The sequence below is a fragment of the Perca fluviatilis genome, chromosome 16 (genome assembly GCF_010015445.1).
Source record: "Perca fluviatilis chromosome 16, GENO_Pfluv_1.0, whole genome shotgun sequence".
Lineage (NCBI taxonomy): Eukaryota > Metazoa > Chordata > Actinopteri > Perciformes > Percidae > Perca > Perca fluviatilis.
In genome coordinates, this window is record NC_053127.1 from 7,218,226 (window position 1) to 7,243,089 (window position 24,864).

General features: G+C 42.7%; 1 protein-coding gene across 5 annotated transcripts in view; it reads left to right on the top strand.

Annotated features, from left to right (window-relative positions):
• si:dkeyp-23e4.3 (rho GTPase-activating protein 7) overlaps positions 1-24,864 on the top strand; it is a 159,951-nt gene that overhangs the window by 94,654 nt on the left and 40,433 nt on the right. For 4 of the 5 annotated variants that reach the window (XM_039777632.1, XM_039777633.1, XM_039777634.1 and 1 more), the window contains exons 2-7: positions 18,558-18,629; positions 18,775-18,856; positions 19,752-19,815; positions 20,576-21,222; positions 22,589-22,802; positions 23,518-23,934. In XM_039777632.1, the coding sequence (XP_039633566.1) occupies positions 18,558-18,629; positions 18,775-18,856; positions 19,752-19,815; positions 20,576-21,222; positions 22,589-22,802; positions 23,518-23,934 (1,496 nt within the window). Of the gene's footprint in view, positions 1-18,557; positions 18,630-18,774; positions 18,857-19,382; positions 19,412-19,751; positions 19,816-20,575; positions 21,223-22,588; positions 22,803-23,517; positions 23,935-24,864 lie in introns of those variants that run through there. The other variant, XM_039777636.1, reaches the window with a different exon arrangement.

Below are 24,864 nucleotides of genomic sequence, written 5' to 3' on the forward strand. Positions count from 1 at the left end.
ACTACAATAGAGCTGTTTGGAGCAGTTTGTAAACAGTGTTTTCTGTTGGAGATGGTAAGTCCCTTTGGGGGGGACTTTGGGCTTTTTCACTTTGTAAACCTATAACGTGCACAAAAAATATATATAACACAATAAAGGAAAGGGAAAAAGCCAAAAAGCATAATATGAGCACTGTAAGTCAGTGTAAGAGGGTTGTTGTTGATTCATAGGAGGACAGAAAAGGAATTTGAAGCACTCCAGTATCGACTGAGAGTTCTTTGTCATGTGAAGGCCGTGGGCCTGAAAACGTCACAAGCTCAGTTTTAAACTAAAGGCTTTTTCTCTATAGCAGAAAGAGCGTACGACTCACTCTGAATGTGTGTGGGCTACTTTTAAAATGTAATCCTGTTGTAGAGAACTGATCGCCTGCCAAAAAAAAAACAAATATTCAAAACTTTGGACTATGACTTTGTGTCTAAAACCTTTAAAATATCACTGTCTGTGTAGTAATACACTCCTGTATGAAAATCATATGTAAATTATTCAAAAGTGGTTGCATTTATTCTGAAATCTGTGACCTGATATCTGCATCTTTTTTCATTCATCAGGGACACATTTGCACTCCCTTTACATAACATGTGGTATATAACTTCCTCACCATGTTGTTGTGTATCAGTGAACGTGTGAAGCAGGTTATAAGTTAGGTTACAATAAGAATATTATAGCTTCAGTTTTCAGATTTTCAGACCGACTTAGCAAGTCATAGTTTGTGAACTGGAGAGATTTAGTTGGTCATAGTACATGTACGAACAAATCTTTAACACAGAATCTTTAAACTGAACTGACCGTTGTCACTGACAGAATTAGTAGCTTTTACCTAGCCAATAACCCTTGTGACTGAGAGCACCATTGTCAGTTCAGATGTAGTCTGGATCAACGGAAGCACATTTCCAGAATAAAGCCTGACATTCAGGATTTGCCCTTCCGCTTCCGCTCTCTGTGTGTTCCCCAAATCCCTTCGCTACGGGAAACAACAACAAACCTTGAGCTAGCAAGCTACATGCAAAAAAAATAGCAAATTTTAAAGAAAATTTGGATCGTGCAGTAAAGTAAGGCACCTTGGGGGCCGTGTGTACTTCGTCCACAGCCAATCAGTCCCAAAATGTACCACTTAGAGAGTAAATACCGTAAACATATTCTTTGTAAATCTTTAAAATCATTCCCAAAGAATATGTTTACGGTATTTACTCTCTAACTGGTGATTGGTGGGATTGCTGTGGACGAAGTACACACGGCGATACAAATTACGTTTAACTTGTGCACATGTTCCACCAAAGGCCACTATTTTGCAGAGCCTCCGTCGCAGCGTCCGTAGCTTAGCACCGCCCAAGACGATTGTGATTGGTTTAAAGAAATGAAAACAACCCAGAGCATTTTTTTCCTCCTATCCCAGAATGTATCTGTGGTAAAGCTGTACATTTTCCTCTATATCATTCAAATTTAATATTTGAATATTTAATGTTCAGATGCAGCCTGTTATTAATATGTACTACACTACTCAGGCTTATGCATTGCCAATGCCACTATAAGCATGTGGTTGTTGTTACACGTTCTGTCCACTAGAGGGACTTCTAACATCAGCCTTGAAGGGGACCTACGTCACCGCACATTGCATTTCTGGCACGCCGCTTTGTTTACATTTATTTTCCACCACGAGCACACAGCGACAAACACAGATCAACAGAGACCTCTGTAATGAAACATGATCTAACAAGTGTAGTGAAGAGGTTCTGTTGTAAAGGCTAACGGTGCTCGGTTAGCACAATGATATCATGTTAGAAGACACAGCCGAAATGATTTGTCATAAACTAAGTAACATAGTGTTAGCCACAATGCTAATGGCATTAATAACTAAGCCAAACAGTGTCGCTGTCACTACGATTTTAGTGATTTATAAGCAACCTGTTTCTTACAGATTGTCACGTTACTGAGAATACAGCTGTTAGAAGGTAATATATGAAGTCAGAAATAACTCTGACAGCTGTAGGGCAGCTAACATAAACTTTAGCTGTCTCCATGAAGTTCCCAGCTAAGCTAACGTTACTATAACTCGCGACGCAGTTAGGAAACAAGAACGAGCTAACTAATGTTAACATAAGCATTTTGGCTCAGTGGATGTCGATTTTAAAGTCGTGTTAGAACTATTTCCCATCCTTCTTCCGATTTCCAGCCGCAGCCTGTCACTCCCCCTGTACTAACGTTGCTCGGTACGTAAGGTTAGCTCTGTGATGTTGTACTAACGTTGCTCGGTATGTAACATTAGCTTAGACTTCACAATGCCTTGTGTTTCTCACTCCCGCTAATTTATTTTTCATAAGACATGACATGAGTGACAAATGCGGGTGGGCCAAGGTGAGAAGAGGGAGATTAGCTAACGTTAGCCAACATATTTATAAAAAAAAGTCACATTCGAATAATAATTTCAGCATTCGAAAAGTACTGATTTTTTTACTATTCAAATTATATTTTACTTTCGGTATTCTGTGGTGTAGCTGGACCTTACTCCACAGCGCTGTGGAGATAGGTCTGGCAATGTGAGACTAGATCAGACGTGAAACTAGGTAAAAGACTGTGAAAACCACCGAAACAATAACAATGTGAAAATGCTTTTGCAAATTGTCTGCTGAGCTACTAACCTGAGTGTAACAGCTTGAACCAGAAACGCATGTTGTGGTGGTACCGTGATTTATTCACTTACTGATCTTTTAGCACATTTAATCTGAGCACATTTGAATTGTGACAATCGCCTTCGGTTAGAAGGAGGTGAACGGACTACATAGTAAGTAACCACAAAGCTTTGAACCGAACGAAACGATTTGAATCATGTCAACTCCAATTAGAAGTTGATTAGAGTAGTTGGGCGCCTGGGTAGCTCGCCTGGTAGAGCGCACGCCCAAATGTAGAGTTTTACTCCTCGACGCAGCGGCTGCAGGTTCGACTCCGTCCCGCAGTCCTTTGCTGCATGTTAATTCCTCAGATTGATTCAGAAGTCAGTTTAGTTGGATAATGTGGTGGTATTTCAACATTCTCAGGTTTCACCCAGCATAGCTCCCATAGCTGGATGCAAAGACCAGTGAGAGTCAAGCAAAATGACCACTCAGGGTTAGGAAAGTCTCAGCAATTATATAATTGTCAGTCATCTGCTGTGCAGCCATAAAATGGGGATAACAGGCTAGCCCAATTGCCTGCAGAGTCATTTGGCCATTAAGCCTTCCCAGACCACAGTGAGCAAAGCAGTAACTTTGTGCACATCCTCTGTTGGGTTCCTTTCCTGACAAGTGCAAGTATTCCTCTAACTTCTTTGGTACAGGCCACATATTGTTTTTACTTTGTAAGACATCTCGTCTCATCTCAGAATGAATGAGGCCAGAATGATTCTGTGCATAAACCAAAACTGATTACAGAGAGGGGCGACATTTTCAAAAAGTTCATATCATTTAAGTCTCCTGTGGTCCACGGGTCAAATTTGACCTGTTTTCAAAGTTTCTACATGAGAATTTGGGGTTTCTTTTAAGCAAAATGCCTAGCAGATAACATGGGTGGTCCCATTAAAACGTTCTTTGCAAGTAAAGTTAAGGAACAGGAATTTTGGGCGTTTTATTAAAACATTTTGCAATTAAAAAAATATGAAATGGTTTCAAAACAGTATTCTCACTAAACTTTGACAGTCTTTGATTATCCACTCAATCTTAACTATTTGTCGAAATAATTCATAATTTGAAAGTTTTTTTTAACTCAATATCATATAAATGAGGTTTATTGTCCATGAATTCCAAGTGGTGAATGCGGTGGTAGTGAAAAAAAGCACGGAAAGAAGTGACTAGAACTTCCCACAAAATTGACAAAAACGTCGAAAAAAGCGTCAAAAACTTTTTAAAAAAAAGGGTTGAATCTTTACACAGGTTTTTTATACAAGTTGCATGGTCGACGGTAGGACAACACAAGGGTTAATATAACAGGTGAAAACAACTGTATTTGGCAGGTTGAATTCTACAGTAAAAAGCCATTGGCAGGTGAAATGAAAAGCTAATTTTGGACAAAGAACGCAGCAAATGAAGTGCTCCAAGATTAAAGAAAGTAAAGAACATTTTAAAAACAACTCTCAGTGTGGTTTGGCTTGGCTTGGCTTGGTGACAGCTGGTTTTCTGCCCAGCGACACACTGCTGGGCTGTGTCATACTGTATCTGTTTCTACGAAATACCCCTGTACTTCCTCCAATTTGCTTCACGGTAACATGAGAGTGTTTATCAGAACTGAAATCCATCTTTCCACTGGCATGAAGGCTCAGGACCGACAGTGTTGTTAGCAACGGAGGGCAACAGCATGCAGGAATGATTATACTGCAGGATTATACCTACCTACGTATGAGCTAATGCAGCTATACCTGCCAGCTGAGGATGAGCCAAGCCATACTCAGTGTGTGTGTGTGTGTGTGTGTGTGTGTGTAGCCTGGGAATTTCCTGAAAAGTCTGAAATCATATTACATTAGAATACAAATAACAATAGAATACTGAAATGGTATAGCCCCTTATCATGACAAGATGCAGGTTTCATTTAAATGAGGGGGTTGAACTAGAATATGAATAAACACAATTACACAGTTAATAGGCACAAAAGCATGTAACCAATCAAAAGTCAGAAATCAGCCTTGCCACTTTTGAGAGTGAAAAAAAAACAATATTAGGTGAAATTTGCGTAAACTTCACGCAACCTTAAATGGTATAACCTTAACCCTAGAAGGACTACCACATAGTCTAAGTGATCATGTGCTCTGGGATTATTTTAAGTGAGTGTAAAATGACAGAGAGCAGAGCAAACACTCGCTACTGATATCCCTCTGGTTAGGTGACTTTCTGATGAACTCATGCACTTCAGATCCGTCATCATCAGACGGGACAGAGCACGCCTTCACTAGAGCTACTAAAAACACTGCTGGATTACACATCACAGTTTACAAAGACTATCCCACACTTTCTGTCAGCAGCTGCGATGGAGAATATCTTTTTTCGGAGGGATTTCAAAAGACAAAGGATGACTCAGAGACTCCTGAACAGCTTATCAAGGTTTCCGCCAGTGTATTAAAAACCTGGTGGCCCAATGGGCCTAAGTTTCCCCCGACCAGGCCCAAGCCACTGGAAAACTACAGCTACAGTGGAACTGCTCGATTGAAAACTTAGGTATACATTTTCAAATCTCCGGGTAAGCTTTTAGCACTGACTTAAAGTAGGGCCTCATGGAATCTGTCTTATAGCTTTTTTAAATTATCCATTTCCCGATTCTGTTGTCACAGAAACTATTGGGCTCCACATTAATGCTGCCATCAGTCTGTGACTGGCCCCCACCTGGGCCCTGGTCGAAAAAAAGACACTTGCCACAGAGCTAATGAACTTTTCTGGGGGTTACCCTGAGCTTATGGACACTGAATATGAGAGATGGTTATGACCTCTCCTCACAGAAGGCCAGAAAACCCTGTAGTCTGGTTCCCAACCTATTTGGCCATTTCCCTTTTTTTACGTATATGAATCAAGGTACAACTATACAGTGATTCACAAGCGAAAGCAAAGGTTCTAAGAAAGTGTGAAAAATAAAAAGAATTTGGTGCAGTAGAAATGTGTCTTCTGTTCTCCTATTATCTTAGGCTACATTTACATTGCTACGTTTTTACGCTTTGCCTTTGAGAAAATGAAAGCTCAGATCTGGAATCTTCTCCTTATGAGGTCATAAGGAGCAAGGTTACCTCCCCTTTCTCTGCTTTGCCCGCCCAGAGAATTTGGCCCACCCAAATGAGAAAGAGAGAGACATCATTGATTTCAAACGAGCAAAGTGGCAGCTGGTCAAGGCCACACCCCCACCCTCCACCTTGCCCCCCCCTCTCTCCTCCTCAATAGCTACAGATACAGAAATGGCACATCCTAAGGAAAGCTCATTGTGGGACTGGCTCTAGTGGCTGTAATTATGCACCAAGGCTGAATTTCGGGAAAGAGACTTCAGATACAGTATTAGGGGACCACTAAGGACTATATAAAAGAGACTTCAGATACAGTATTAGGGGACCACTAAGGTCTATATAAAAGAGACTTCACATACAGTATTAGGGGACCACTAAGGTCTATATAAAAGAGACTTCACATACAGTATTAGGGGACCACTAAGGTCTATATAAAAGAGACTTCAGATACAGTATTAGGGGACCACTAAGGTCTATATAAAAGAGACTTCAGATACAGTATTAGGGGACCACTAAGGTCTATATATATTTTTTTTTTAATTCTTATACTGCAATGTAAATTTTATTCTTGACTTTGAATGTTTTTAATTGTTTTCTGAATGCTCTTTCATGTTTTATGTAAAGCACTTTGAATTGCCCTGTTGCTGAAATGTGCTATATAAATAAAGTTGCCTTGCCTTGCCTATATAAAAGAGACTTCAGATACAGTATTAGGGGACCACTAAGGTCTATATAAAAGAGACTTCAGATACAGTATTAGGGGACCACTAAGGTCTATATAAAAGAGACTTCAGATACAGTATTAGGGGACCACTAAGGTCTATATAAAGGAGACTTCAGATACAGTATTAGGGGACCACTAAGGTCTATATAAAAGAGACTTCAGATACAGTATTAGGGGATCACTAAGGCCTATATAAAGGAGACTTCAGATACAGTATTAGGGGACCACTAAGGTCTATATAAAAGAGACTTCAGATACAGTATTAGGGGATCACTAAGGCCTATATAAAGGAGACTTCAGATACAGTATTAGGGGACCACTAAGGTCTATATAAAAGAGACTTCAGATACAGTATTAGGAGACCACTAAGGTCTTTATAAAAGCATCCAAAGAGCACAATGTCATGGGACCTTTAATCAACCTGTGACCCCCACATAATCGTGATAACCTGTCCTTTGGCTTACTTCTCTGCACAATAAACAGGTGAAAGTGTTCCATCCAGTCCATGCTGTTATCACTTAAAAGGAATGTAACCTGACTCGGAAGCTGATGTCTCCCAGCAGCTGTAGCCCTCCCTCTTTCGAAGTCACAATGACAATAGGCAGGCTTCGGGATCCCCATCACGGTGGCCTTTTTCCATATTAACTGTGGAATTTCTCTCACTGAATCACAGCTCCTGGTTTATCCTGGTCTGCCAGGGTCAGTTAAGATCCTCTGTTATTTAGCAGAATGAAAGAAACTACATCTACATTTACCATTCTAGACTAATTTGTGCGATCTGGTTCTCAGATGTCAATTTTTTTGGCTTGAAACTAAATTCTGGAGGGTGGTTCTTGTTGTTTGGATTCATTGAATTTCTGTTTGCATTTCGTTTCCTTGGTTGGCTCGGGGCATAGGCAAGTCTGCATTAGCTGGTTACATGTTACTGTGTACAGAAAAAAAAAGCCTTTGGGTAAGGTATTGAAACCCAGACTGGGTCTACGTCTACATGTTCAGTAAACTTTCACTTTAACGCACTAGCTACACTTTTTAAGAAAAACATAATTGAAAATGTTGCCAATTTGTAAAAGAGTTTCTGTTGGTCAGAGCTGAGGGTCTTTTTTTATTTTAACGAGAATAAAGTTGAAAGAAGTGGCAACTTTAGCTTTTTCCTGAGATCTATTTCTGTGAACGGGTATAATTAGTCATGACAGTGTGTGGGAATATGAATATAAAAATGTCTCTTATAGCACAGTAATTGCCAATCAACTTCACGGACTTTAACCTTTCAACCCCATAGATAGTGGAGCAGAAGAGCAAGAGCTCACTTGATCTTGTTTTTTTAATACAGACCATGAAAGCGGGGCCTCAAGATCCATCTGACTTTTTGGGGGTTTTTAAGCAGGAGGTGTCAGAAAAGATACCACAGGGATAACAGGATTGTGGGCTCTTCCTTTCATTGTGAAGCAGAATTCACCAAGCGTTGGATTGTTCACCCACTAATAGGGAACGTTAGCTGGGTCGAGACCTTCAGAGACAGCTTAGTTTGACCCTACTGATGTGTTGTTGCAAATGGCCAAACAGTCGACCTGCAACTCCCGGCCTGTCACGTGATGCCCTCTGGCCCAAAAATACTTATTCCCCATAGACTTACATGATGAAATAGACATCTGTACACCAGTGGATAATTTTTATTGAGCGCCACATCCCCCAAAAAATGACTCGTTTCCGGATCAGAATTTGATCCATTCAGTCCGAAAACAATTGGAAAGTCTAGAAGAGACGCACAATTAAATCATTTAATTCCCATTCAAGTTAGCGGAGCACTTGTCTTGCTAGTTCTCATCAGCATTCCGGGATGGGAGAAAAACGTGGTCTGGTTTATAAGCATATCTTCAAATCAATCACAATCGTCTTCGGCGGAGCTAAGCGCCGTACGGAGCCCCAGTGCAGCAGCAAAACAGCCTCGGGAAGGAACTTGTTTTGGTGGAACACGGGTACGTTCAAAAGTAGTTTTAGTCGTGCAACAGAAAACTCAGATTGGACAGATAGTCTAGCTAGCTGTCTGGATTTACCCTGCAGAGATCTGAGGAGCATAACCATAGTCCTTTAGAAATCCACCGGGGTTTAAAAATGTCAACACAGAGAAAGCGGAAGATAACGGACATCCGGCCGAAAATAAGGACATCTGGAGGAATTTCCGGCGGCACCGGAGCAATCCCGGGAGTGGAATGTCGTGAATATAGACTAGTGGAGAGCTAAACTGGAAGTAGCTGTCTCGGCCAGTGGAGGTCTCTAACTTAACTGTTTTGGCTTAATGCGCCACTGAGCAACTCTCTTACGAATGAAGGGGGCTCCATCTCCATGCTGTATCCAGTTCTTATAATATATCCATGTTTATAGCCGGCCAGAACCTGGACGGGCCAATTACAACGGTTTACCTCTCATGGGGCGGGTTTTAAGACGTTGACTGACAGAGAAGCGCAGTAGTTACCCAACGTGGTTACTGAACGTAACTGGCATTCTGCGTCCAGCGCCACGCACCAGGCTCACAAAACTCGGTTCAAACTGTCAAACAAGGCGATTCTGATCAAATACGCATCAAGACTCTGTTACTGTATCGTTGATTTTTCATCTTAAATGTTTTCAACACATTTTAGTGACCTGTTTAGCCCTAATTTAAGGACGTTTGTGACCAGGTGGCCATTTTTTCTCCTGCTTCAAAAACGAACGTTTATCGGTGTTTTAAGCCCCCAACGTCTCCTTCCAGGCAGCTGCCTGGAAGGCACTAAGATTAGGCAATGGCTAGGGTTAGGTGCCTTGAAGTCAACAGTCGCAGCGCTGCCTGGAAGGAGACGTTGGGGGCTTAAAACACCATCTAGCAAAACAAACTCACGTGTCACTCAGCTCTACGTCGTTTCGTTGCTTGCTTGGTTGCAGTTGGGGTTGTCCTGTCATCAGTTTTACGGATGTTTCCTTTTTTTATTTAAAATGCTTCCTGGGCTGGAGAGGTTATTTTAGATTATTTTAGGCAGATACACACAGCCCAGACATCTTAAACTTCCCCTTGCTGATCCGACTGGACTGACGGGGGAATACCGTCAAGAGAAAACGTAAATAGGAAGAGGGAAGCATTGTTTGCCGTTTTGACAGCTGACATACCTCTGATCTTCAACCACACCTTCCAAGCCCTGTGAGACACTCTCAAGCGTCTCCCTGAACCGCAGTGGCTGCACTCTATCCCCCACCAGCTGTGCGGGTGTTTAGTTAGGCGTAAAAGTGGTGTGAAAGCTCTAAAAGCATCAGTTAAATATTGGACTTTGGAAGGAAGAATTTGGGCTGCTCAGAAATAAGGCTGATTGTGTGAGACAGGAGAGGAGAAAGCTGAGCTTGTGTGGCTTTAGTCTTTTGCAGATTTGGTTAGACTCAGGCGGTTAAATAGCAAACATGTAGCCGAATGAAGGGACAAGTTGCCTTGCATTCACTTCCACTTAAAGGAACAGTGTGACATCTTGACGCTTTGTTTTCTTTGATAGATAAGAACATCACTCTCATGTCTGTAAGTTAAAAATGCAGCTTCAGCCAACTTAGCTTACCATAAAGACTGGAAACAGGGGCAAAGAGCTAACCTCGTGGATGTATTATTCTGTTGTGGTTCTAGTATGAGAAATATGGTAAATAAGGATACATTTTGCAAAAATTTGCATCATGTTTCTCCCACAGTATCCTGACATGAGTCTGATTTGAACAGGTCGTTCTCACTCCCAACTCGTCAAGTACTGACGCTTGGTCAGTGGCTCTCAGCATCAGATACCGACGCAAAAACCACACCTTTAGCGTCGTTATGGGACGCACCGGGCAGAGCAGCAGCTCGACCGCGGCGCTGTAAGATGATGTATGATAAGAGCGACAACGGTAGCAAATAGTATTAAAGACCGAAAATCTATCAGTGTGGCGGATGGGTCAAACAACACAGGACTTTGACCCAGAAGACCGGGGTTTGTTTCCCGTTCTTGTGCCGCATGTTAGTTAAACGTACGTCCCGACCCAGAGGATCAAAAAGTGACGCCAAGAATCCCGACCAAGCCGGCTAAATATGACGCCAAAGGGCTAGACGCTAAAGGAGACTTTTTGCGTTGGTAACAAACTCCAAAGGCACCTGACCAAGCGTCATATTTTGAAGCGCTAAAAAATTAGAATGTGTTGGATTTTAAAACACTGATATTCCTGAACTGGCAGTCAGGCAGATGCTAATTGACAGAGATGGGAATTAACGAAGTACAAATACTTTGTTACTGTACTCAAGTAGATTTTTCAGATATTTTTACTTTACTATTTATTTTTGTGCCGACTTTTTACTTTGACTCCTTGACATTTTTAACATGAATATCGGTAGTTTCTACTCCTTACATTTTACAAAATTGGCTCGTTACTTGAGTTTCAAATAATTTCAGTGGAGTTACCGTTATTATTTTTCGCGTCATCAATACCGAATTCAATCTAATTGGATGGGAGAATGCGTTGCACTTGACGCACCACTACAAGACGACTCGACAGATTCTGCGGCATTCATTCGCGGCAAATCATTGCGGCTAGATGGCGGTAATGTTAAGGGGAAGATTAAAAACGAGAAACTGGATCTGTGAATTCTCACAGAATCACAACTGAATTCATATCTTGCTCCTCAGTCAGAATCTTATTAACCTGGAGTCCCAGTCTCTGTCACAATAATCATATATGTGATGTTTTAGGCCTATTGGCTGACATCCATTTCAAATGTAAGCAATGGCATATAAAGAGCCTTTTTTCCATGTTCGTAAGGCTACTTTTACTTTTATACTTTAAGTAAATTTTCAAGCCTGTACTTTGTTACTTTTACTTGAGTACAGAAGGTAAATCAGTACTTCTACTTATTGTATCTGTACTTCTACTTGAGTATGGGAAGTGAGTACTTTTGCCACACACTGTAATCAGCCTCAAGAAGAAGAGAATATACGTCAAAACGGGGCTTCAGATCCAGTTCTGTGGTGTGATCGCTTTGACAGAAAAACTTTAAAGCCTACATGACCCTAGGCAGTATTTCTGTAAGTCCGGGTCAAAGCTTTGGTGTCCAGACGAGCATAAACACCAAAACACAAACGGTCCACCGAGCACGTCTCAGCATTCAGACACACGCTGTCCAGCTTCCTGGCGCTAGCAGGGCAGGGCCGCCCTAATCGCACATCCAAATCTCTTATCGGAGCCCCAGAGGGGCCAAATCACAACTTCCTCAGAGGCAGAGTCATTTGGAAAGGGAAGAGGCCACTGCCTGCTGTGCTCGTTCAGGAGCCCAGGAGATAGCATCACTTACGTAAACGCTGAGCTGAGTAGAGAGGGGCCCCTGAATGTGGCTTTCAAAGACGCTGACCAAACAAACTAGCAGAGTATAAAGTTTATTGTTGATTCTGGCAGGTGTGGAGGGTTTTGTTCCTCACTGGACTCATTTCTTCTCAGTAACTTCTTGTTTCTCTGAGAGCCGAATACGTATGTTTTTACTGCACCTTTGTTTCTCTGCGTCCCACTCAAATGACTTGAGCCGGTTTCTCATATGAATTCCAGACTATGTCCGAGGAATCAGGTCCAGACATTGTCTGGAAGTTCCCCTTCACGCGTGTAGGAGATTGTCTGTGTCAGACGCATTCTCACTTACTAGAAATACTCATGGATGTTTTATATTAACTGGATACCGGATCCCAAAGTGGTGCCTATTCAGTTCGATGGAGTTGCTCGCTTGGCGCGTACGCTAAAAAAGTTTCTAAGCTTCTACGTTTACTTCCATGATAGGCTGACCAATAAATATGCGCAGCAGTGTTTCTCCAGCCTGGCCCATAGACTTTACTTTGTGGTGACGTCACAGATTTTTAAACCCGAGGGAATTCTTTCAAATATGAAAAGTCCATGGATCAAAAATTCAGAATTGAAAGAGTCATAACCGACCTTGTTTGTAATTTGAAGTGACCTGGCAGCAGTTTTACAGACGTCTCTTTAACAATGATGGCCTATGGGGAAAATCCTTTTTGGGCCCCAGGGGGATTTTTATTTTGCAATAGTGGATACGGAAAAAAATTGGCGGAAAGGCTGAGCGCTGTTGCTTGGGGGGCTGGAAATACTCTGTTTGGTTTGGACGAGAGGTGGCGCCTGGGTAGAGTGGGCAGCAGAAAGGACATGACAGGGATTATATCGCGGTCACGGAGCCATTCATAATTTGGTCCCAAACAACCAAGTCTATTGGTGTTCCTTGAATTTGTCTGACGATTTCCACGTCTGCCCTTGAGTCTCGTTGTCTCTCCAGTTAAACATTTTCGTTGCCTCCTTCATGTAAATCACACTTCTTCTTTACCCCTTGTTTTCTTCCAGTTTGGGCAAGCCAATAGAAACGTCCTTAACACACCTACTTGTTGCTGTGAATTTTCACACTTTCGCTGCAATCGGACATCACGCAGACTTTTTAATAGGGAGCTGACAGGGTACATCTGCCGGGTAATGTCTAGATAAGTTCAGGTTTGCAGTGCATGTGTGAACGGGGCTTTATTGTCACCAGAGACCTAGCTGCATGTTTAGACTTGTTATATCACCGTTTCTGAATTGTTAGCCCATCTTCTGTTGGGGTAGGGGATGGCATGTTATTTTTAATTCAATCACTAGCAGTGTATCTGGCTTCTCTGATTTTTAGCAGACAAAGACAAACTGGCCAGGCAAGCTGGCTAATGTTTGCAAGCTTTTACTGCAAGTTGGGCTATTAGTTAGGTTAGCCACGCTCTGACAACTGAATCGATTTCTTGTCTACTCCTTCCTCGTTCTTAAACATGGCACCAAATAACCCTAGACATAGTCCCAAACTAATTGTACTACTTTAAGGAAATGAGTTGGCATGTTTTAAAATTAAACTAAATGTTTGTGGCATAATTTTGCACAATTTAAATCTTTAGTTGGAACAAATGGGCTTGGGGCTGAGAGCCACAGTCAAACATATCCTTTAAAGCAGCACTAGAGAACTTTTCCTGCTTCGGTCCCCCTACAGGTTGGAAGCGGAATTGTCCATTACCTTACATTACGACCCAGTCTCACGGCAGTAAGGGTCACGTTATTTAATGTATTGATTCGTGAACAGGACACGATTATGTCATTTTTTTCGTGTGGTGACCACGAATTTTAATGTAATGCATTTAAATGGAAAGCATATTTCGTGATCACATCACGACTACGGTAGGCAGTAGTATGAAAAGCCGAAAATCCGCGTAGGGAGGTTGGTCGGGGTGGTGGATGAGTCAAACAAGACAGGACTTTCACCCCGGAGACCAGGGATCGTGTCCCGCGTGTGGCTTTTTATATCCCCGTTGTTGACGGTTGACTTTCCCCGTTCTTCTTTCTCTAAACACAACCGTCCCGTTGTTGTTGCGTGTCCCCCAGAGACGCGGGTCATGTCCCGGCGTGTGACATGTACTTTCCCCGTTCTAAAAAAAAGACATAATTGTGTCCGGTACACAAATCAATAAATTAAGAAAAGCGTAAAAGCGTGACCATTTCACGAAAAAAAAACAAAAAAAAACGATATAATCGTGTCCGGTACACAAATCAATAAATTAAAATAAGCGTGACCATTTCACTAACTGCCGTGAGACTGTGTTGTACATTATGCAAGTTTGCCAGATCGGGTAGCAGATCCGTAGTTCGAATGAACTGGACAATGTAATGTAATGGACAATTCCGCTTCCAACCTGTAGGGGGACCGAAGCGGGAAAGGTTCTCTAGTGTTGCTTTAACATTTAAAATGCAATCAGTCGAAATGGCGAAGCGAAACATCGGACTCTTCTCTACCCACATGGAAGAGGTGAATTAAATCCTAAGTCGGAAACCCAAACTGTCTCCTGTCCAGAAGCTGAGCTAGCACTCCATGTAGGCAAAACTGGACTCGCAACACTTTCCTCTCTGCTCTCACCTCTTTGGTATAAAGGGTAATCTTTGGGCGATCACAGGCAGACGGATCGGTAAACACGAACACACTGAGTGCAGTTTACCTCTTTGCTTCCTGGATTTCTGTAGCCTGGTTAAACCCTGACGAACTTCCGGCAAATTTGAGATTTGCTCTGCAAGTCAGTCTGGCGGAAAAGAGATTTCTGGATATTATTCCGGATGTCGCCGTAGACAAAGTTGAACAGTTGTTCCTTTGACTTGGTTCCATCTCGCTGCAAGACGTCAACATCTGTTGACTCCATGATGTTCTTGTGTTTCAAATATTGGAAACCCATTTCCAATGTCCCCAAAATCGAGGCGCCAATCACAACCGCTGAGGCGGGCTTTAAGCGACGACGATAGCTCAGCGACGGCGAGCAGCTTTTTGTTTACATTCAACATGACGGCTACCGAAGCGCAGCATCACCCGGATCTTTGGTCTGATTGGTTGAAGGACTATTCAATTGCGCCCAGAGGCATTTGAGTGGCGTCCGTTGGTGACGCCCCTTTGGAAATGAGCTGTCAATGAACCTTTCCCAGACCCCCTCTCGGTTACACCTGAGAAGGGTCTGGTGTCAGCCAGGCTAGGATTTCTGTGTTTTGATGTTGAAATGTTTCAGTTATGTTTCACTGCCTTTTAGAAGCCTCCGTGTTTAAAAGAGGCCTACGTGCAGCTAACATCCAAACACCTTGTAGCATTGAAGAAATGAAATCAAACACATTTTTGTTTCGGGGCTCTCTCTCTCTTGTAATCCAGGATTCGACCGACTCTTTCTTTTGACTTCCAATACATTCATATCTCAGCTGTACCTACAGTGCAACTCCAATCCATTTTCATCCACAACTGCCTTGGAGTGATTTTGGTTTGGATGTCTCACTCAAAAGACTCAAGACCCAAGATAATTCTAAAAAAAAAAAGATAACCATTCACTTTCCCCACTGCGATTTACCCGGCAGGCTCTAGGACTGCAAACTCAAACGTCTTCAACGGAAGCTCCTTCTCTGAGCCAGAGTTGCAGAATATTCGACACATTTAAGGTGGAAAAGTGGTTTAAACGTCAAGAGCTTTTCACTTTTGACCCTTAAGGTTGCAGAATGACAGGCTGTATCTTTCAGTGTCAGCAATGATAGGGACAGTGCTTGGAGTGATGTCAGCAGTGAAAAAGCGATGTGGGGTCTCGCTAAGTTCACCGGCTCTAACTGGTGTATTCACATATCCCTGGATTTTACAGATCCTCTCACGGACATGTGAGACCGCCGCTCAGCAAGCACACTTGATCCCTTTTCTATCTCAAATGTCACATCTCCATCGCGACGCCGGAAAATGGGCTCTACACTCAGACGGTTAACAAGCAGGACATTTGAAGGGTCAGGGTAAACACACTTTCTGGTAATTCCTCTGTATTTTATAATTCAATCGTTCATTTCTTTGCCCGTTCTTCACTTTAAGTCAGTTAACTTCTGTCTGTCTTTCTGTCTTCCCCTTCTGTCATTTTGATGATTGCCATATTTGCTGAACCCCCCACCCCCAGTGTTTACATATCTGGGCCATCTGCTTTGTGTCACACACTGTTCTCCTGATCCCCGGCTGCCTTGGGAAAACAGCGAGACCATTTCGTAAGCCAAGTTTCCATCTAACTGTCAAGTGAATTTTAAGAAAAACTTTTGAAAAGTCAAAAAAAAAAAAAGAAATATGAATTAGGTGCCTTTCCTTCATCTCGGCTGGAGTGAATAAGTAGGCAGTAAAACAAACACAACCACCAGACAAGAAGTGTTTGAAGACCCGATCGGTCACGGGCAAACTGCTGTTCTTTAGTGGAGACTAATGTCGGCCATATTTCATGCTGTCTGAATATGAAAACAAGAAATGCCCTTGGCAGCACTCTAGCCGCGACGGGCCTCTCATGCTCAGAGAGAGAGAGAGAGAGAGAGAGAGAGAGAGAGAGAGAGAGGTTTAACATTTCAGGGAGGCATGTGGTGGACAAATATTTTGAGACCCTCTCAGAAAATCCAAATCCTCTTCTGGACTGAGCTACCACACTGAGAAAATGATTTTGCTCGCTCCTTAAACATCCTGACATCCATTCTTGACTGCAGTGGAGGTTAATTGATTGTGTGTGTCAGTGTATGCACAGCTATTGCAGTGCACGTCTTTAATATTGTTTTGAAGTGTGGATTAAGGCATGTCATCTTCTTGTGCCTACGTGTGTGCCCATCATGAGTGTATGCCATAGCATTATTATGTCAAACACCTTAACAAGTATACGTGTGTGTGTGTTCCTCTTAATTGGGTGTGATAAAATGGTTGCCACTTTGACATAAAAGTACAGAGGAGCATTTATTTACTCCTGTCACCGTGTCCCTGGCGTCGCTTTATAAAGCTGCAACAAATGGTAATGGACAGAATACAAATGCTTTTCAAAATAAGATTTGGACCTAGAGTCTCATAACAGTACAATTTATATGGTTGAGATTGCAGGCCATCACAATATTAATAATAATGACATGTTATATTGTAATTAGAACTTTAAACAGTTTTTTTTTCGAGGAAATATAAAGTAAAATGATTCTGCAGCTGCTATAATTTTCCATTTTTAAAGGGAGGATAAAACCAAGTAGTAGTACACAGGTCAGAACAGAGGATATTATATGTTGTATACAGTACACAAACACACACACACACACACACACACCCAGGTATGTATATGTTAATTTCAGTTCCACTTTAAATGATAAGAAAATGAAGAGAAGGAATACCGACTTGCAGAAGCAACATGTTGAGTATTGTGACAGTTCTTCCTGAAAAGCTCCAAATTACCCCTAAAAATCTAAAATCACATTTTAATTTATAGAAAGATGTAGAAGTCTGTTAGACAGACATGCACACGGGTCCTTATGTCAAGACCCATACATGTAACACTCAGAAACCCACTCCTTTTATTCTAACAGCAAAAAACACACACAAGGTGGTAAGATTCAGTCAGTCAGTGTGTCTGTTTGACCACAATGCACCACTACATGTTCTAACACACACACACACACACACACACACACACACACACACACACACACACACACAAGTATGTATATGTTAATTTCAGTTCTACTTTAAATGATAAGAAATCGAAGAGGATAGTTCTTCCCAAAGACACTTCAGCCTACCTGGACACTCTCTGCCCTTCTAATTAGAATCCATCAGGGATATTTGGGTTCATGTCTTTCTTTCTCTTTGGTTTTATGTCTATTTGTTCTTTCTCTTAAAGTTAAAGGTAAAGGTACTTTATTGTCACATACACATAAATGTAGCGGAATTCATTCTCTGCGTTTAACCCATCCCTCAAGGGAGCAGTGGGCAGCCAATCACAGCGCCCGGGGACCAACTCCAGATCTGAGCCAGTGCCTTGATCAAGGGCACTGACTGGAGAACCTAGTACATATTTTTGTCTTCGAAAGCTCAGGGTTTGAAGAAATGGTAATGTAGCTGATAGGCGTTCAAATATTAAAGGGACCAAATTTTGCCACGTTTTTGTTGAAACTGATCAAACTGGTTCGGGAGTAAGGATGCACGTGTTGTGTGGGCTTCTATGTTTCTTACATTACGATAAGATCCCAGCATTGGCACAAAAATTCCCAAAGCTCAGAATGCTTTTTCTGTGTCCATAAGAAAATTGCAACTATGTCTAACAAACAGAAAACCACCTTTGAAATGAATCCTTTTTCATGGGTATCACTAGCATATGTGACAGCTGTCGTCCTGATCCGCCCAACCAAGGCAGACGGATAGATAAAGAGGAGGGACACATGAGAAAAATACATTTTCATTCCCTTTCTGGAGCTCCCAAGCCAACACTCAGCCAATTAGCAGTAATTAAAATGGCCTCTTCCAAGAGTCACAGATAATTAATAGCTCAGTGCATGTGCTTCCAGTTTTTCTCTCTCAATGTTTTTTTTTTTTCCCCCAACCCAAATGCAAATGTAATTAAACTTCATAAACAGCCGACTGATTAAGGGCAAATATTTGCCCTCTTAAAGCGGGCGGAGCGTGAAACGATTATAATTGAATAAAAATGCTGTTTTCGTTCTCGCTGTTTGCAGAGATTGAAGCCAAGGAGGCCTGTGATTGGCTGCAAGCGGCCGGCTTCCCTCAGTATGTGCAATTATTCAAAGGTAAATATGAGCCCGCAGAGTCATCTCCAAGATGCTACAAACGACGTTTCAGACAGCGTCTTGTTATTTCATTTGTCTTTGTGTGTGTGTGTGTGTGTGTGTGTGTGTGTGTGTGTGTGTGTGTGTGTGTGTGTGTATGTGTCAGACTGCAGGTTCCCCGTTGACATTGAGTGGGCAAAGCGTGATCACGACTTCCTGGATAAGGATGCCCTCGACTCCCTCTGCAGGTAACACAGGTGTACAGGGCCACGTTCAGCCCGGACAAAACATAGCAACACGTTGTTTTTTTTAATTTAATTAAGATCATTTTTTGGGGGCATTTTTAGGCCTTTATTGACAGGACAGGTGAAGAAATGAAAGGGGAGAGAAAGGGAATGACACGCAGCAAAGGGCCGCAGGTCAGAGTCAAACCTGGGCCCACTGCGTCGAGGAGTAAACCTCTATATGTGGGCGCCCACTCTACCAACTGAGCTATCCGGGCGCCCACGTTTTTTTAAAAACTGAAACGGGTGTGTTGAACATCCTGTTGAACATCATCTGCCTTTTTATTCCCACGAGTTTACATGCTTGTTTCTGCTGATATATATATGATAGGCTATCACCTTTGACACAGGCACTTTCGTCAGATTTATCCCGCTGGTTCAGGGATTAAACTGGCTGCCTTAAGCTTGCTTTTAAAAGGCCACTGGTTTTTCATTTTTGATTTAATTATAAAAAAAACAACTAAGTTTTAAACCTTGTGTTGTCCTTCAGGTCCCGGTGACCCGATGGACAACACAAAGGTTATGTACTTCCGTTTACTTTGTTGAGAATTGCTCTCTAAACCCTGTCTCTTGTAAAGTAAGTAAGTAAAGTTTATTTCTAGAGCACATTTAAACACAGTTTAAGCTGACCAAAATGCTGTACAAACAGCACTAAGGTGCTGTTTTAACCCTCGTTTTGTTAAGGTTTTCTCTTCTGATAGAGACTGCTGCTTTTTGAAACTTAAGCCCATGGTTGCATCCGTATAAGACATGAATTGGCAAATTCAATACAAAAGAATTTGTAGAGCAGGTCACTGTTATTATGTTACACTGCCAGTCTAACCCACCATCCACTCTCATCTCCCCCTTTCTCTTTCAGGAGATTAAGCACTTTAAACAAATGCGTGGAGATGAGGCTGGAGTCCCGGAGATCAAAACGCAGGGTGAGTGTGGAGAGCAAACACCAAGAAACTCAAACGCGGCGGGGACTCTCATAACGAAGCAGCTGGCGCCGCGGGGAGCGTCCCACCGTGAAATCTCCTCGTTAAGCATCACTTGACTTTGACTGATAGCAAAGGATCAGTCCTCCTCCTCCTTCTTTTTAACCGTATATATATTTCTAGGAGTAAGTTAAGTCCAGGAGCGAAACAAGAAGCTGAAGTTACAAAGAATGAATGCTGATTTTTGGTTTAGACACTTGAATCGACAATGCCTTTAGTGGCACCCCTTTATATTAATATAGTTATGTGATATGTAGCCTAATTGTGATTTGATTAATCAGGCTGCCTTGCAAACAAATTCCCTACTAATTTGCTAGTATCATTATTTTTTCTTTGTAAATGGCAACTGGATGGACACAAACAACTTGATAGGATTTCTTTAAACTAGGGCAACTTGAAGAGCACTCGGGGGTGTTTAATCATGTTCATGCTTGTTTAAATTATTGAAAACTGTGTATTTGTGTAAATTTCAGGCCTCTGTGTTTGTCTGAGTGCATGTCTACTGTTTAATATGCAACTTAATTATATGTAGTAGGCCTATAGCTGACATATAATGAAGTTGCATTATATGAAAAAGAGACTTTTTCAGTTAGGGTGTCCTCAAAAACGTTGAAGACCCCTGCTTTAGGCAATTCAGTCGGTGCCTAAAAAGTATTGAATTCAGCCTACCCAGCCCTGGTCTGAACCCTCTTTCTTCCCTCAGGGAGACAACTGTGACGAAGAAGACTTCTGCGCCATCAGCCCCAACTGGACCTACGACAGGCGGACGCGGCGATGGCGGCGCCTCGACTCCGCGATGGACGTCCTTCGCTTGTCCGACAGCCCCACCGGACCCCGGGGTGAGTCTCTGTGCGAGGTCGCCGACCGCCACGACGTCTGCTCCATCCACAGCTCCAGCAGCACTGAGAGCGAAGGCCACAACGGACGCCGCAAGAGTAGCGGGGATGCTGCCAAAACCACGACCGCAGCCGCCTCCGTCGGCACGACCACCAGCACCGCAGACGACCAGGAGACCAGCAGGAGCTCCTCCCGCTGCTCCTCCGCCAACAAGACGCCTCCTCTGGAAGCCTCGTTCAGTGGACCCCCCTCACCTGGTGGCAGCGGTGGAGGATCGTCCACGGTGAGTCTGGAGGCCGAGGGCTGCTTCCCAGACAAACCGCCCAGGAAGAAGGGCACCAGTCTGCTGAGGAAGATGGAGAAACTGAGGCTGCGGGGAACGACTGGCCTCCTCGCCTCTGCTCAGAGTGGCGGTGGAGACGGCGGGAGTCGGGCCTGGCACGTTGGCAGCGGGCCGGTTCAGGTTCAGGTCCAAGACCACGAGACGATGGAGAGGCTGCACGGCCCGTCAAGGTGAGGAGTGTGGATTGCTAATTTAGGGCTGAGCGATATGAGGAAAATATGTGATAACGTTGTTGAATATCGCGATAACGATATTACTTGCCGTAAATAATAGGATTTTTTTTATGATTGTCATTTTTTTATTATTATTTAACAACATACAAAACACACCACTCGCAACCATGAACAAAATAGACAATAAACCATAAACCAAATAAACATATGTATAAATGACAACACCATAAGCCCATCTTACATGTCTCTCCCCAGCACAAAGCTTCTTAAGAGCTCTCCAGAAAGTTCTGGTACTTTCACCATTTTCTAGTCTAGACATTACACCCAGTCTATCCCGCCGCCCTATCCATCGACCCAGCTTCTTATGTGCTTATCCATCCCGTTTAGGATTGACCCATCTCCCAGAACAAATAATCTTGGGCTAAATGGAACCTGGGTCCCCATGAATCGGATATTAAAGTGTTCTCAGTTCTGCATTTCAGCTGCTTACAGTATTCTGCTAAAATACAACAAATTGCTTGTTGAATTGAAAACAAATGAAAAGAAATCATTTCCTACATATTAAATATTAAAGGCACCACTAAAAAAACAAATGAGAGTTACATTCTAAATCAGTTGTCTACTGATATTTTCTTGTCTTTCGCGATATGTCTCAGCCTTTTAAAATGTGTTTATTGCACAAGTTGATATCACGACAATGAGCTATCCGGGCACCCTAAAAGACTCATTTTTAACCAGATCCCAGTGCACAGATACCGCCACAACACACACACACACACACACACACACAAGTTCAAGTTCATTTATTTATATAGCACATTTAAACAGCCGCTAGACAGACCAAAGTGCTTTACAGAGCAAGCATATAAGAAAATAAAAAGAGCAAAGCTAAGAGCAACCTTAAAACACAGACTCAAGTATAAAACAGAAGAACCAACCTAAAAAGGAGATAAATATGCTAATGAGAATAAATAGGTTTTTACCAACGACTTGAAGATAGCAAGGTTGGGGGCCGTTCTGATCTCTATAGGCAGGGTGTTCACACACACACACACACACACACACACACACAAAGGTGATGATTGTGAATAGATAGAAAGCTCTATTAAAAATAATGAAAGAAATAAATTAATGCATTATTGGAAAATAACATTGACAATTAAAGAAGCAGGAAGATACTGTATGTCACTTCTGGCTATTTAGAAGGTTTGAAAACCTGTTAAAGATCTTTTTCTTGTGGATGGAAAAAAAAAAATAATGCTGTCAGAATTGCAGTGGTAGAATGTAACTAAGTACATTTACTCATTGGGTCATTCCCAGTGCAGCTCTAACTGTAGCGTTTTCCCTCCCTGAATGTGTCCAGCCTGCAGGGTCGACCCAACAGCCGGGCGTCTTCCTTGCCCTCGTCTCCTCAAACCATCAGCAGCAGCAGCAGTAACAGCCACTCAGAGAGCAGCAGCACCGTCAGCACGCCCAGCCCGGTCGCCAGGGTCAGGGCCAACTGCAAACGCTCCAACAGCGGGGTCGGAGTCGTTGGTGGAACGACCCGGAACAACCAGAACCACACAGGAACGGAGGTCGGTCCGAGAAAATGTTTCAATTAGTGTTATTCACAGCACAGTTTATCTTATCACTAGGACTGCAACAACTATAATGAAATTGATTATAAAATAGTTGCCAACAAATTTCATCAAAAGAAATTACAACTTCACACATTACGGCACAAATCTTTTCATTTCTTTTTCAGCTCCTACTATGTGAGCTCTATGACGTGTAATGTTAGACAGCCAATCACAGACATTATTAGATCTCACTGACGCTGATGAGGTTTACTCCTTAGGTATTGAAATTGGGTATTGAATGACGACATATTTTTCGATACTCGATGTAGAGGCTAAGCCCAAGCTTTAAACCCCTGAGGTGCTGTTCCACGAGTAATTGACGCACTGTTTACCTTTTCGATCAATGAAAGTCAGTATAAAGTCATATTTGCAGTTAAATCCTTTGGTTCTATTTATTTCCATGAGATCTTAGTTGAGTTTCCAGACAAATCACTGCTTGTTTGTATGCCTGTGTAGTGTAGTGTTGTGGTGTTGGTGTGCATGTGTGCATTTGTGCGTGTGGTCAAAAACTTATGTGAGATTGGTTCCTATTTATACCAAGGGCACTAATTGGCTCTTAAACTCAATACTACTTACCTAAAAAGTATTGAATTCGGTACCCAGCCCTAGTCTTTATCTTTTTCATTTCTTTCATTTGAACCTTCACTCATCCGTCTGTTCACCCTCTTAGGACTACAGGAACCAGATCAACAACAACAACAACAACAGCAGCAGCCGCGAGGGTCTGGTCTTCCAGATCCCCCACGGACACAAACCGGGGACCTTCCCCACCTCTCTCGCACACAAACACACCATCCTGTCCCCCATCATGGACAACACCTCAGTCAACTGGAGGACCGGGAGCTTCCACGGTTACCGCGGAAAGCGAGACCACTGTCCCCGCGCCACGTCATCGCTGGCCACTGGTGACCAGGACCCCTCGTCGTCGTCTTCTTCCTGTGACGTCGGAGTCCCCAGTCCGCTTCGTGTGCTGGATCATCGGATGAGCATCTACGACAACGTGCCCGACGACCAGCAGCTGTCTGAAAGCGAAGGCGGCAGTGGCGGAAGTGGCAGCGATGCAGAACGGATGGGTGAGGAGTCAGAGGTGGGTCCAGATTTAAGATTCAAGATTCAATATCCTTTTATTACTGTAATATCACAACAGGGAAATGCACACTGTTACAGCACCAAGGGATAAACAAACAAATATAGGTAAAGTGAATAAATAGTCAAATGTATTTACAGTATTGCAGAATTGCACAGTCACATTATTACTGCACGGTTCCAAAGACTGTTACTCCACTGGTACTAGGTTGCCTGGCATACATTTAATAATAAAGGCCTCAGTGTGCTTTAAACAAAGTGTTTGTCAGATTTAAGACAGCGTTTGAAACCCCCTTTCCAACTGCAGAATCCTGGGGGATGCGTCCTTGTTTTTGCAACTAGCCGAAATAATTTGACAATCCCGTCCACTTTACGCCGGCGTGTGGAGGTTTGAAAGTATAGCCTGGGAACCAGACGAATCTGCCAGCTCATGTTTCATTTGCGCTGGTAGATAACATCAGGCCCCCCTCCCGTTCAGATTCCCAAACGCCCTGGCTTCCTGTAAAGCATCCAGGCCTTGACAGTTTGTGTTCTTTAATCCAGTTTTCCGATTAGCTATTGCATCTAGTGTGTGTGTGTGTGTGTGTGTGTGTGTGTGTGTGTGTGTGTGTGTGTGTGTGTGTGTGTGTGTGTGTGTGTGTGTGTGTGTGTGTGTGTGTGTGTGTGTCACCTGGCTGTGACTTTGCGGATGGAGAAATGTGTTCCAAAATGACAGAAAGGGTCAGAAAGAAAGTGATAAACAGAAAATAAATACCTGGTGAGGTAATTGCTGAGTCACAGTTAGGGATCAACATGCACAAACATTATGGTTATTTTGTGTAACAAGGCTGTACAGTTCGGCCATATGTCTCCTTTAGGAAGGGTTTTAGATAGAGAATCAAATACATTTTACATTAATAAATATCAAAAATAAAACAGAGGGGGGAGTCTC